Here is a 13,481-nt window from a genome sequence, read left to right on the forward strand (position 1 = left end):
TTCAAGTCCTGCTCTGGGTGAGCACGAGCCCAGCCCGGGGTGAGCCCTGCTTCTCTGTCTCTGCCCCTCTTTCTTTTTCTGCCTCTCTCGGGATTTTGTCTCAAAAAAAAAAAAAAAAAAAAAAAAGTGTTCCTGTGAACCCCCATCCCGGGCTGTGGATTCTATTTATTTGGGGGCTTCTCTTCCACTGGTTGTCTTTGCACGTTTGGTGATTCTCCAGAGCAGACTTATCTTCAGCTTTGCTGTGTCTGTGGCCCGTGGACGCTGCTCCGTCCGCTGTAATGCACGCGACAGACATCAGGGAGTTTCCCTCGAAGCTTCTGCAGCCCTGGACCCATGCGGGTGATTCCGGTCCGAGGGCGTTGGCTGCAGGCGCTGTGGTCCCCAGAAACAGCACACCTTCTCGGGGAGCCTCAGAACAGCCCTAAGTCGCACGCCTGTGATGAACAAAGCCCACCGGGTCCCCCTGGCTTCCTGCCAACCAGCCCGCTCCGATTCCTAACGCCCAAGAAGCAGACAACGCGTGGCACGTTTAGAATATTCCGTTCATTGTTTCCTGCGAAACACGTTGACAACCACCTGTAAAGCGCGGAAAGCGGGTGGCCGTCTCCCCGCCCCTCCAAACGTGATTCCTGCATTCCTCAGAAACCGTCCCCGAAACTTCCCTTAAAATCCCAGATCAAACATCCCCAAGAAGGTGGAGGAGCCCCCATCCCCGCCCCCCACCCGGGACGGCAGCATCGTCCGGCAGGTGGGGGCGCCAAGGAAATACATTAGGGGGCGGGGGTGCTCCTAGCCGGCCGCGTCCCGCTCTGTCTCGCACACCCAGCGGTAGGGCCTCTGGCACACGTCGTCGTTCCAGCGGCCGTCGTCCGTGAAGTGGGCGCAGTCCTCGCCCCCGCCCAGCCCGTGCCCGTACCAGTCGTCCGGCTGCTCCGGCCTCCAGTTCCTGCGGCGACGCGCGGAGGTGAGCCGGGCCCCCCCACCCCCACCCCCGGGGACCCGCGGGGCCCGGGCGCGCGCACTCACTTGAAGCCCTTCTCGTAGTCCGTCCCGTCCACCCACTTCCAGGGCCCACTCTGGTCGGTGAGGCCCATCCACGTGTTCACAGGCCCCATGTGGTGCTGGATGAACTTCTGGGGAGACAGGAGGGGGTGGTGAGCGCTCCCCGGAGCCCGGCGCCAACCCCCCCCCCCGCCCGCCGCCCGACCCCCCAGGGGCCCACCCGCTCCTCCCGGGAGCCCCCCACCCCCACCCCAGCCCCGGGATCTCACCTGCTCCTCCCAGGAGCCCACCACCACCAGATGCGCGTTCTCCAGCCGGCAGTACTTCTCGGCCTCCGGCCAGGACTTCCCGGAGCGGGAGAACCAGTAGCAGCTGCCCTCGTACTCCAGCCAGTTGACCGGGCAGCAGGAGGCCGCGGAGCCTGCGGGGCAGGGGAGGGTGGAGGCGCTGAGGCGGGGCCCGGGGAGGGGGAGGGCGAGCCGGCGGGCGCCCCGCCCCCTCACCGTTGCCGTGCAGGACGGCGAGCTGACAGCTCAGGCTCCGCAGGTCCGACACGAACTGCTTCACGTGCAGCAGCAAGCTGGAGTGATCTGGGGGGGCGGGGTGGGGGGGGCGAGGGCGGGCAGGGGGCGGGGCGGGTCAGTGTGGACACTGGGGGCTGGGAAGGGCCCGGCCTCGGCCGGAAGGACCCCCGGGTCCGACGCGCCCGTGCGCGCACGCTCCCCGCTCTGACCTTCGCTGAGCTGCTGCTGCTGTTTCTGCAGCTGGGACTCCAGCGACTTCACCTTCCTGCCCACGCTTCCCCCTGGGGGAGAGGCTGGCTCAGTGTCCCGACATCCCCAGTGGTCCACGGGCCCCCCTCCCCCCCCAGCCGCAGCCCCAGGGCCCCCTCACCCTGGCTGCTCAGGGCCTTGACCTCGACCTCCGCGCTCGCCGTGAAGTTGCTGAACGTGACCCTCAGGGCCTGCAGCTCGTCCCGCAGCTTGGAGTCTGGGGGGGGGGGGGTGCACGGGGCAACATGAGGGGGCCGTGACCCCCGTCACAGACGCCAGCGCTCTCTCACCACTTGCGCCCACCCCCAGGGCACCCACTCTGGGATCCGATCACACAGACAACCACCAGCAGCAGGAGGCCGAGGCCCAGGGAGAGCAGGAGGAAGCAGGGTCCGGAGCAGAGTCTCCGGAAGAGCCGCTGGGGCGGAGGTGGCGCTGTAACAAGACAGGGCGTCCGGGTGTCAGGGACCGGGTCCCGGGAGGAGAGCGGGCGAAGGCTCCTTCTCCAGGGAGCCCTACAGATGAAGAAATCGTTACTGGGGCGCCCCGGGTGGCTCAGTCGGTTAAGCGTCCGACTTCGGCCTCAGGGCATGATCTGACGATTCGCGGGTTCGGGCCCCGCGTCGGGCTCTGCGCTGACAGCTCGGAGCCTGGAGCCTGCTTCGGATTCTGGGTCTCCCTCTCTCTCTGTTCCTCCCCTGCTCATGCTCTGTCTCTGTCTCTCTCTTTCAAAAATAAATTAAGATTAAAAAATAAAAAAAAATAAAAAAAGAAAGAAATCCGGGTGGTAGGCGACCCTGAGGGACCAGAGGCCGGGAGGAGGGCTGGGAGTGGGTGCCTAGCGCCGACCTGCCCCAGCCGCCCGGGGCCCTCAGCCTTTGCTGACACCTAGTGGCCGGACTGTGTCACTGAAGCTGATGAACTACATTCGTTTTGGGGGGAGGGTTCTGTTACCCCCGGAAAGGCCGGGAAAGAGGAGGAGGTTTCTCCTCTGGCTGGGCTCCAGGAGAGAAGACAGAGGAGCCACAGCCCCCCAAGCTGCTCCCACCTGGGGCGGGGGGGCTCCCCTGCAGCCCCTTCCCCCCACCCCCATCCCCAAGAACCCTCCTGCTCAGCCCAAACAGCATCCCTGCTCGCTGGAGAAACAAAGGGGGAGGTGGTGGCTGTTGTCGGTCGAGGGCCTCAGCCTCCCCATGGAAGTCTGGCCCCTTGTCCCTGTCCCCTGGTCCCGGACACCCCATGCACACACACTCTCACACCTGGCCGAGGCTCACCAGGTGTTAGAGGCAAGGAAGGCAGCCCTAACTGCTCCCAGGTACTCCTGGTCCCCTGGTCCCCTGGGTCCACACCCTCCCCGAGGTCCTGGCCAGGGGGTGACGTGGCAAGGGTCAGGAGGCTAGCGGAGGTGGAGCGGGCCGTGTTCTTGCGAGTGGGGCCGACCCAGAGGCCAGGTCAGGGCTCACAGGAGGAAGCAGGAGCTGAGTCAAGGCGACAAGAGCCACCTCACTGTCACCTGTCCGAAACGCAAGGAGGCGTCCCCTTACCTTGTCTAAGCTGATGGCCATTGTCCTCGTTGTCCAGATGCTGAAGATCTTGATAGTCATTTGTCATGATAGGGCTGGCTGGACCTGGGCCTAGGTCAAGGCTGGGGTTAGGGCTGAGGCTGGGGCCGAATGGAGCCGGACGGCGCGGGGTCCAGTCCGTTTCTAAGTCATCGGTGGTTACGTGAAAACCTGTCTTCTTTCTCCAGCTCTTTCCCAGGCCTGACATGCAAACTTCACCCCTCTGAGGTTTTCCCGCCCAGCCCCCTCCCCACCCCGGTCGGGGCCCCGGCCTTTCTTCCCCTTTTACTTGCTGGCAGTCTTGAAGTAGAATCCTGGATCCCCCAATGCTGTGCAGATCCCAGGCTAAGAAGGGGGCTGGAGCCCAGAGACTTGGGGTGCGCGGACAGCCCTGGACGGTGGGAGAGGAGGGAACAGGGTCCCTCCGAGGGCCCTGAGCCCTGCGTGTCTAGGTCTGTGTGTCTCTGGGTCTGTGTGTCCCAACACTGAAGCTGGCATCCCCAGCGCCTGGGACTTTGGACAGTAAACAGAGGTGGGAAAGGATTTGCAACTCAGGGCATGTGCGGGGTGGGAGTGGGGGATGGGAGGCCTCCGCTTTCCTCCCCGGGGAGGGGGAATCTCCTGCTCTGCAACCCCCCCCCCATCCCGGCCCCAGCCAACACCCCACTAATCACTGCTCGGTTTGGGATGGGGAGCCAGGTCAGTAGGGGCCAGAGGTGCTCATTGCTGGTTCCTTCTGCCCCTCCTTTCACTTCCTGCCGCTAAAGTTCTCAGAACGTTGGTGTTTCCAAATATCCCTGACCGGGACCAGGGGCCTTCGAGCTCCGCTCTTGCCCAATCCGGGCTCTGACCCTGGCATCTGAGCCCGGGGCCCCGGCCCTCCTGTGAAGCTCAGAGGCCAGGCCCTGCAGCCTTGGGGCCTGCTGCTTTACTCTCCCTGGGAGCAAAGTCCCCCCCCCTTCCCCCCCCAGCAGCCTGGGGGTGGTGGGGAGAGAGGCGGGAGAGAGAGCAGGCTTTCCCCACCCCACCTGGGACTGGTGCTAACAAGCTCCCATTGGCTCCTACTGGGCACCCAGGCTTTTCACCCCTTAACTCCTCTCTTAAAGCCCAGAGCCCAGCCCGATTTGCAGATGAGAAGACTGAGGCCCCGACAGGTAAGAGCTTACCCAGGGTCACGCTGCAAGGAAGCAGCAGAGGCAGGCCTGGAATGTAAGCCGCCTGATTCCAGGACCGGTGTTTTGTCCCCGGGAAGCCTACCCACACCCTGGATCCTGAACCACCCCTGAGGCTGGGCCCTGGGGTCTCAGACCCTTAAAGCACAGACCCTCCCAGCCCCACAGGGGATTCAGGGAGGCAGGTATGAATTCAGATTATGCAAACTTAGAAACTGAACAATACTGGGGCGCCTCGGGGGCTCAGCCGGTTAAGCATCCACTTCGGCTCAGGTCGTGACCTCACGGTCCGTGACTTCGAGCCCTGAGTAGGGCTCTGTGCCGACAGCTCAGAGCCTGGAGCCTGCTTCAGATTCTGTGTCTCCCTCTCTCTCTGCCCCTCCCTTGCTCACACTTACACGCGCTCTCTCTCTAAAATAAATAAGAAAAATTTAAAGATGAGAAATTAGGCAATATTAAAGATGTTCATGGGTCTCACTTTAGGCCCCAAATGGGAAAGGGGGCAAACACTATGTGTCAAGGACAGAACTAGACTTTATTACAAGAGTTTTACATTATATGAGATCTCAGGAACACAGTCCTCACATTCGATATGAAACCCCCAGGGGCACCTGGGTGGCTCAGTCGGTTGAGAGTCTGACTTCGGCTCAGGTCATGATCTCTCGGTTCGTGGGTTCGAGCCCCGTGTCAGGCTCTGTGCCGACAGCTCAGAGCCTGGAGCCTGCTTTGGATTTTGTGTCTCCCTTCTCTTTGCCCCTCCTCTGCTTGCGCACTCTCTCTCTCTCAAAAATAAATATTAAAAAAAAAAAATAAACAAACACACAAAAAAAGAAACCCTTGGGTACACCCTCATTCCTGTGTCCTGAAAAGCCCCCTGCTGTTTGCATGCGCTGGGGCTGCGGCCAGGCCAGTAATTCGGGGACTATTGGGCTGTTCGCATTCTCTGATATCATCGCTCACAATCCGGTTTATTCGGGCAAACATGCCCATGCTGCTTTGGTCAGAAGAGTGACCGAAAGCAATTCACTGCAGAAGCTGTGACCGGCAGGAAGAACATAGGGGCTTCTGGGTAATGGAAATGTTACGCTCTTTTTTTTTTTTTTAATGTTTGTTTATTTTTGACAGAGAGAGAGAGAGAGCATGAGCGGGGGAGGGGCGGTGAGAGAGAGAGAGAGGGAGACACAGAATCCGAAGCAGCTCCAGGCTCTGAGCTGTCAGCACAGAGCCCGACGCGGGCCTTGAACTCAAGAACCGTGAGATGGTGACCTCAGCCGAAGTCTGACGCTTAACCGACGGAGCCACCCAGGCGCCCCAGGGAAACGTTCAGCTTCTTGATCCGGACACGGGTTGCGTGGCTATGTCCCCTTCATAAAACTGCAGAACAGCTGCCCACTTATGATTTGTACTGGACGTTCTACTGGAGTAAGGTGTTCCTGAAATCCGGTTTCAGAAAAAACACTGTGGAGAAAGCCAGACAAACAACATGATACGTGTGCTGGGGCCGCTCATTTACGGGCGAGCCTCCTGCAAAATACCAGAGATGGTCCTAAGAAACTAAAAAGGAGCTAGAAAGAACACCAGGCCACAATGGTGACGCTTTAGGCCGAGAGCCCATCCACCCTATGCATTTATTCCTTTAATATGTATCTTCGGGGCGCCTGGGTGTCTCAGTCGGTTAAGCATCTGACTCTTGATTTCGGCTCAGGTTGTGATCTCACGGTTGGTGAGTTTGCGAGCCCCACGTCGGGTTTTTGGCTGATACTTCGGAGCCTGCTTGGGATTCCCTCTCCCTCTCTCTGCCCCTCTTCTGTTCGTGCCCTCCCTCTCTCTCTCTCTCTCTCAACATAAATAAATAAACCTAAAATAAAATTTTTAAAAATGAATATATATCTTAAGGGCACCTGGCTGGCTCAGTCGGTCTAGCGTGCGACTCTTGATCTCGGGGTTGTGAGTTCAAGCCCCATGTTGGGCATGGAGCCTACTTAAAAGAAAAAAAAGATATATAGATATATATATATATCTCCAACTGGGCTGTCTGCTCAGGGTCTCACAGAGCTGAGATCCAGGTACTGGAGGACCTCGTCTCATTTCTGGAGGCGAAGGAGAAAGAGAACGAGCTTGCGAGCACGTTCAGGGGGTCAACGGAATCCAGTTCCTCGCAGCTGCGGGACTCAGGTCCCCCTTTCCTTGCTGGCTGTCACCCGGGGGCCACCCTCTCCTGCAGACCACCGCGTTCCTTGTCACGGGAGCCCTCCACCCCCAGAGTCCGCAACAGGGGCGCCTGGGGGGCTCAGGGGGTTAAGCGCCCGACTTGGGCTCAGGTCACGATCTCGCGGTCCGTGAGTTCGAGCCCCGTGTCGGGCTCTGGGCTGATGGCTCAGAGCCTGGAGCCTGTTTCCGATTCTGTGTCTCCCTCTTTCTCTGCCCCTTCCCCGTTCATGCTCTGTCTCTCTCTGTCCCAAAAATAAATAAACGTTGGGAAAAAAAATAAATAAATAAATAAATAAATGTTAAAAAAAAATTTTTAATTGATTAATTAACTAGTTAATTAATCAATTAAAAAGATTAGGTCCATTTGGAAGAATCTTCTTAAGGTCAGTTGTGTATACACGGCACTATATAAGGTCAACCAAACGTAACATAACATAATCATGAGAGTGATGTATCTTAACATACTCAGGTTCCAGGGATGACGGCATGGAATCTTGGGGGCCACCGTTAGAGCTCTGCCTCAACACAAAGCCACCCTGTCCCCTCTGGGTACGCTTGCCTGCCGGTTGAGGAACTCATGACCAGAGCAACGCAGGAGGCTGGGCTCGGAACCTGGCACTCTCACCTCCGGGACGATCGCGAAAGGCTCCTCCTGGGGGGCACCTGGTGAGGGGCTCAGTCGGTTAAGTGGTTAAGCGTCAGACTCTTGATTTGGGCTCCGGTGGTGATCTCACGGTTCGAGCCCCCAGTCGGGGTCTACACCGACAGTGCAGAGTCGGCCTGGGATTCGCTCTCTCCCTCTCTTTCTGCCCCTCCCCGGCTCACTCTCTCTCTCAAAATAAATAAACTTAAAAACATTAAAAAGGAAGGAAGGAAGGAAGGAAGGAAGGCAGGCAAGCTCCTGCAAGGAGATCTCTAATGTTGGCCAATAAAAACAGGTAGGATTTTATCATTGGTAATTAACGAGCAAGTGACCCTGCGGAGAGGAAACAGTAGCACATGGGAAAGGGACTGAGAGACAGTGTGGACCACTCTGGGAGCCTTGAACGTCAGGGTGCGGATTTTTGAAGGTCACTCAGAAGCACGGTAGTCTCCAAAATGGGGAATGCAGGGCGCCCGAGTGGCTCAGTCGGTGGAGCGTCCGACTTCAGCTCAGGTCATGATCTCACGGTTCGTGAGTTCGAGCCCCGCGTCGGGCTCTGGGCTGACAGCTCGGAGCCTGGAGCCTGCTTTGGATTCTGTGGCTCCCTCTGTCTGCCCCTCTGCTGCTTGTACTCTGTCTCTCGCATTGTCTCAAAAGTAAATAAACATTAAATTTTTTTTTTTTTAAATGGGGAACATGCACCCCAGGGAAGTCACAAGGTCATCCACTGGAGTGTGGCAGGAAAATATTTGCATAATATTTATATATTTATAAAATATTTTTAAGGTTTATTTATTTATATTTTTTTAATATATATATTTTTAATGTGTGTTTATTTTTGAAAGAGAGAGACAGAGCACGAGCATGGGCGGGACAGAGAGAGAGAGGGACACACGGAATCCGAAGCAGGCTCTAGGCTCCGAGCCGTCAGCCCAGAGCCCGACGTGGGGCTCGAACTCACGGACCGTGAGATCATGACCTGAGCCGAAGTCAGACGCTTCAGGGTGTGAATACTGGGAGGTGAGACTTCCTGGGGGCCATCTTGAAGGCTGGCCACGGTTTAGAACTAATGAATGAGTGACGACATACTGGGGGACACACGCTCAGAAACCTTTCACAGATGGGGCACCTGACCAGCAAAGTTACAGACCAGGACTACAGACCACAAGGTTCATGAAGATTTGCAGGCAAAAGGCAGGACTGTAATTAAACAATGGCGTGGCCTGGAGGCAGGTGATGGGTCAGAGATGGGCAGCGCAGTGAGGGAGGGAATTGGCGCGCCTAACCAGGGTCCAGAAGGTTGCTAGAGGCAGGTCTGGAGTCCGCAAGGGTTCTGGGCTGGCGACATTGATGTAGAGTCTTGAATGTTGCCCAAGGCCATACATTCGTCCATGACACCCGCCCAGTGAGGGGCCCATCGGGAAGGAAGCAGCAGGAACAGAGTCCCCGCCCCCACGAAGGAAGGGGAAGAAAGATCCCCAGGACTGCCAACCACACAAGTGCAGGAGTGGGGTTGACCCTTAGGGCCAGCTCTGGGCACCCCAAATACCCAAGGAGAGAGGACAGCGAGCCTCCCACTGGATGAGTCAAGAGAAGGACGTGTTTTGGGGCAAGGGGGGAGCCGAGCAGTGGAACAGAGAAGAAGCTGGTACGGAGGGTGTGTGGATGCAGAGCAAGAAGGACATGGGAGGCTGGGGGTTCTCAGCATGTTAGGGCGGGGAAGACGAACAGCAGGACAAGGGCGGCCATCAGACAGATGTGAGTTCACCTTGCCCTTGTCTGGAGAGTGGGTTGAATGCTCATGTCAGAGAGCTGGCACTGCCCTGCACAGGGCCTGGCTCGTACTAAGTGCCCAGCACAGGCTAGCCGTCTGCATTCGGATTATTATCAGTAGTTCGAGTTCAGCCAGCCCCCCAGGGCTTCTGAATGTGGGGAGCGGGGGAGGCTGGGGTCAGGTCAGCAGAGCACGTCTCTCTCTGTCTCCCAGAGGGTGGTTAGCGACTTACCTGGGAAGGAACTGGGGGAACCGGGGGCCTGGCGTGTCGGTGGAGTTAAGACAGCCCCTCATCTTCTGTGGATGAGACCTGGGCACTGAGCCCCCCTCGGCCCTCGCCCACCCCCTCGCAGAGCGCTCTCAAGCTCAGGTCTGGGATGTGCCTGCCTGGCTCTCTCCCCGGCCCCCAGGGTCAGGACTGCCACTCAGGCCCTCCGGCTGCAAACTCAGGCACCCGGAAGGCCTTGCCAGGAGGTGACTGAACAAATGGGCAGAGCGGGTAGGTAACCGAAGGCTCAAGGCTGACCTTCCAAAGAGGGTGACCGACGGCTCCCGGAATCCAGGAGAGGCTGAGCAGGGCCTGAGTGGAGAGGAAGCAGGAGAGGTAAGGCGAGGCACCCGGGCTGGGAGCTCAGTGCCAGAAGCAGCCACAAGGGAAGGGGGTCCCGCGAGGCTGCAAGGAGGAGGTTGCTCACTCACAGTTGTGAGTGAGAACCGACAGAACCCACTCAAGGGCCTCCATACGCCCTGCAGCAGGGCGAGAACTTTCTGCACCCTGGTTCTCTGCACCCAGACACGCTCCAACTCCTCGGCGTTGGGACAGGCAGGATCCTGTGCCCCGGGACCGGTCAACACCTCTTTCCCCCACTTTTATTGACAGGGGAACGTTTAGAAAAAGGTAGAACTCACCACACCTGGGTGGCTCAGTCAGCTAGACCTCCCGCTCCTGGTGTCGGCTCAGGTCATGATCTCGAGGTTCACGGGATCCAGCCCCGCGTGGGGCTCTGCGCAAGAGCCTGCTTGGGACTCTCTCTCTCCCTCTCTCTGCCCCTCTTCCCCCACTTGTGCTTTCTCTCTCTCTCTTGCCCTCAAAATTAATCTACATTAAAAAAGAAAGGAATGAGGAAAAAGATAAAACTCCACGTTTCCAGGTTTTATTTAACTTACGTTTACCAGTAACAGAACAGGCCAATAGCAATGATCGGTAACCGCTCCCTAGCAGGTGCAGGGCTGCGGGCCGAGGGTCCTGCTGCACATTCCTCATGGCCATCCAGCGAGGTCGGGAGTTATCGTCCCCATTTGTGAGCTAGGGAAGCTGAGGCTCACAGATCGTACGCTCTCAGCCCAGCCACAGCGCCTGGCCACCTCCCGTCCTCACCTCCCCGCCTCCGCAGGGCTGGTTCTCCAGCGCCCCCTGCCGCGCTGTCTCCCTTTTCCCACCCGCCCCTCGCCCCGCCCCCGGCCGACCAGCCGGGCGCCCCCCTGCCGCCACGCCCACTCCCCGCCACGCCCCCTGCCGCCACCTCGCCTTCCGCCACGCCCACCTGCCGCGCGCCCCTTCCCGCCGCGCGCGAGCGCTTCGTAGGACACTTTTCAAGCCCAGAAGCGCTAGTTTCTCAGACCCCCTCCTCTGTGTCTCCCTCCCGCTCCACCCCACGGACCTTCTGTCCTCCAGCGTTCCCACCTTGTTCCCACCTCGCCCTTCCTCGGTCCCCCTGCACACTCCCCGCCCCAGGCTCCATCAGCGTCCAGGCCTCGACTCCAGCGCAGCTCGGAGGAGACGCCTCCCTGACCACCCCGTCTAAACTAGCAAAGACGCGCACCTCGTCGTCACTTTGTTTAACAGCACCATCGTCATTTTGATGATCTGCACCCCTTCACCCCCTGCGGTCGGAGGTCCCCACTGCAAGGACCCCAAGGTCCCTGAGGGCCCGGAGGTCGCAACCCCAGCATTTCAAACACAGCTTGAAACCAAGCAAGAGCCAAATACGTTATTTGTTGCAGGAACTAGAGGGGGGTGGAGAGGAGTCAGGATCTGAACCGCAGTCTGTTTGGGAATCCAGTGCGTCTATCCACTCAAGCATACGGTCTCCTTAAACGGCCAAGGATGAGCTCTTTATAGATTTGGGAGAATATACCACAAACTGCCAAAGTGCCTCCCTCTGAGGAGTATGTGGAAGGAGATGGGGAGGGAGCTTTTTTTTTTTTTTTTCCCGAACCGTATGTATTTCTATATTTATTTGAATTTTTCTAAGGCCCATGTATTACTTTCATAATCTAGAAAGTGATGCATGCAGGATTAGGTGATTCTCCCCCCTTCTCGGTGAACTCTCCTTAACCCCTTAGATCCAGACGCATCACCTGCACACACGTTCCTCAGCTCACAGATTCCTCCCCTCGGCCAATGGTAGAGAACATCAGCACAGCTTCAAACCATCTGCTCCTACGCAGAACCAAGCTAAAAGAAGGATTATTTGAAAAACGTCCTTGGAAGCTGTGAGGCTCCACCCGGGGAGGTGGGAGGCGGGAGGCGTCAGAGTCACCTGGGAGGTTTTCCTGAAACGCACAGCCCTGGGGCCCCACCCCCAGGATCAGTGGGTTGGGTTTTAAGTCTTGTGCAGGGCAAGCCACAGAGAGGACCACTGGTTTCAGGGACAGACTACTAGAGATCTCTACCTTGCTCCTTGGATCAGCTCAGGCGGGGGCAATCCCATCCTCCCCAGAGCTGCTGAGCCTCGGGGGATCTTTTGCATCCAACGCTTAACTTCTGTCAGCAGGGGCAACCAGAACCGTTTAGGGCTCTGCACCGTTTAGGGCTTAACCATCTCAACTCTTAGCACCCTCCACCTCAGCCTTCTCCCGTGGAGCCCCTGAATCAGAGTGGGAAAGGGGCAGGATCACAGCTGGTGCCAGCGACGGCTCATCTGTGCTGCAGCCGAGGCCCTCGTGGTGGGAACCTGTCAGGCCCATGAACGGTGGGCAGAAGAGAAGCTGAGATGTGACACTGTGCACAGCAGCATCTGAGAAGCTGCAGCAAGACAGGGTCGGGAAAATCTGACTCCCTAAAAGAACCACAATTTTCTTCTCCTTTAGAATAAAGAACTCGGTAATGGACCATTTCCCTTTTTGCCCTGGCTACCAGGAAGCTCAGAGGTCATATTTACTCTCATAGCTACATAGCTACTGCATCTGTTTTTCATTTCTTTTCTTTTTTTTTTTTTTAAATTAAATCTTTGGTATCAAGGTCCCATTTTCCTAGAGGTGGGGCATAAAGAAATCCAATAAATGAATATTTACACAGTATTTCTTACTAGCAAACCTCTGTAAACATCATGGCCAGAGCCCAGCTCTGTCCAGAACGCTCTGAACACGAACCAAGAAACTTGCCTCCGTGTTTTCCTTTAGGGAGTGTCTTGCTGTCCAGCAGGACCAGGAGAGTGATCAGGGCTGGGCTAAGTCGGCAGGGACCTGCGCCGGTCTGGCTTCCTCGTTCTGGGCCTTTCGGTGACTGCACCATGCCTCCAGCCCCTCCCAGGCCCCTACTTCACTGCTGACCCACCGTCCCTGATTTCAGCTTCCCTCCAAGGCCCCCTCCAGGCCACTGTCCCCTCTCTGGGTTGACACGAAGATAGCTCTGACTACCCGACCGTTCCACACGCTCCCACCCTGTCTCCCTCCTCACCCGGTTCCCAAATAAGCAGGCCACACACCAGGTTTCAAGTATCTGTCTCTTCCGTTCACTCTCTCAAAAGAAAAAAATAAATAAATTGCAGAAGGCGGCAGCATTTCCAGTCTTCCCCTGGCTCCCGACCCCCAACCCCGGCCCCACCCCCCACATTCCCACTCCCTAAACCCATCCCTCCCCTTTCCCCCCCAGAAAAAAAAAAAAAAAAAATCCAGGAAAAAAAAAAAAAAAAAGCCACAGTTAGACCTTCCACTCATGCAAACCGGCAAAGAAAAAAAGGTGGGGGGCATGTGGAAGGCAGGGGGCCCACAGTAGAGTCCCCCCACTTATCCCCCCAAAAAACCACCTTTGAGAAGAAAAAAAAAATGGGAAAAACTAAATGCGAAACCAAGGGACATGGGGAGTTATGATGGGGGCAGGGGTGACCCCAGACCTGGCCTCAGGAGAGAGAGGAGGCCTGTGGCCCTGCATCCCTGCAGCGGGGTGCTCCTTGAGGGGGCCCTGACTTCTGGAATGTGTGTGGGAGAAGATGGGGGAGGGCAGGCGGCCCCCGGTGGGTGTGTGTGTGCGTCGGGGGCGGGCAGGGGCTAGGGTCCTACGGAGCCCAGGCTCGGGACCAGGAGCCCGGCTCCTCCCCAGACCCCAGGTTCCTGGGG

At 57.7% G+C, this 13,481-nt stretch overlaps 1 protein-coding gene across 4 annotated transcripts; it reads right to left on the bottom strand.

The window, feature by feature from the left end:
• Window positions 1-527: 527 nt before the first annotated feature.
• Window positions 528-3,850, bottom strand: LOC123604299 (asialoglycoprotein receptor 1-like). Of its 4 annotated transcripts, none has more exons than XM_045490199.1 (9): window positions 3,634-3,850; window positions 3,323-3,412; window positions 2,097-2,213; window positions 1,900-1,995; window positions 1,739-1,810; window positions 1,509-1,595; window positions 1,275-1,426; window positions 1,030-1,136; window positions 528-949 (listed from the first exon to the last, which is right to left on the bottom strand). In XM_045490199.1, exons 2-9 carry the CDS (start codon window positions 3,387-3,389, stop codon window positions 793-795), a joined length of 855 nt encoding a protein of 284 aa, XP_045346155.1. In that variant the 5' UTR covers window positions 3,390-3,412; window positions 3,634-3,850; the 3' UTR covers window positions 528-792. The 4 variants fall into 4 exon arrangements, with proteins under 4 accessions (XP_045346155.1, XP_045346153.1, XP_045346154.1 ...); XM_045490197.1 differs by having other exon boundaries at window positions 3,630-3,849; XM_045490198.1 differs by having other exon boundaries at window positions 3,323-3,484; window positions 3,630-3,849.
• Window positions 3,851-13,481: the final 9,631 nt, after the last annotated feature.

This window comes from Leopardus geoffroyi, chromosome E1 (genome assembly GCF_018350155.1).
Source record: "Leopardus geoffroyi isolate Oge1 chromosome E1, O.geoffroyi_Oge1_pat1.0, whole genome shotgun sequence".
Lineage (NCBI taxonomy): Eukaryota > Metazoa > Chordata > Mammalia > Carnivora > Felidae > Leopardus > Leopardus geoffroyi.

What these genes read in the sequence shown, in the direction of transcription:
- LOC123604299 (XM_045490196.1), bottom strand. Translation starts at nt 3,548, where the DNA reads ATGTCAGGCCTGGGAAAGAGCTGGAGAAAGAAGACAGGTTTTCACGTA. An exon ending in TGGCCATCAGCTTAGACAAG is followed by an intron (nt 2,214 to 3,322) that starts GTAAGGGGACGC and finishes GTCTTGTTACAG; the next exon opens with CGCCACCTCCGCCCCAGCGG. An exon ending in GACTACGAGAAGGGCTTCAA is followed by an intron (nt 950 to 1,029) that starts GTGAGTGCGCGC and finishes GCGTCGCCGCAG; the next exon opens with GAACTGGAGGCCGGAGCAGC.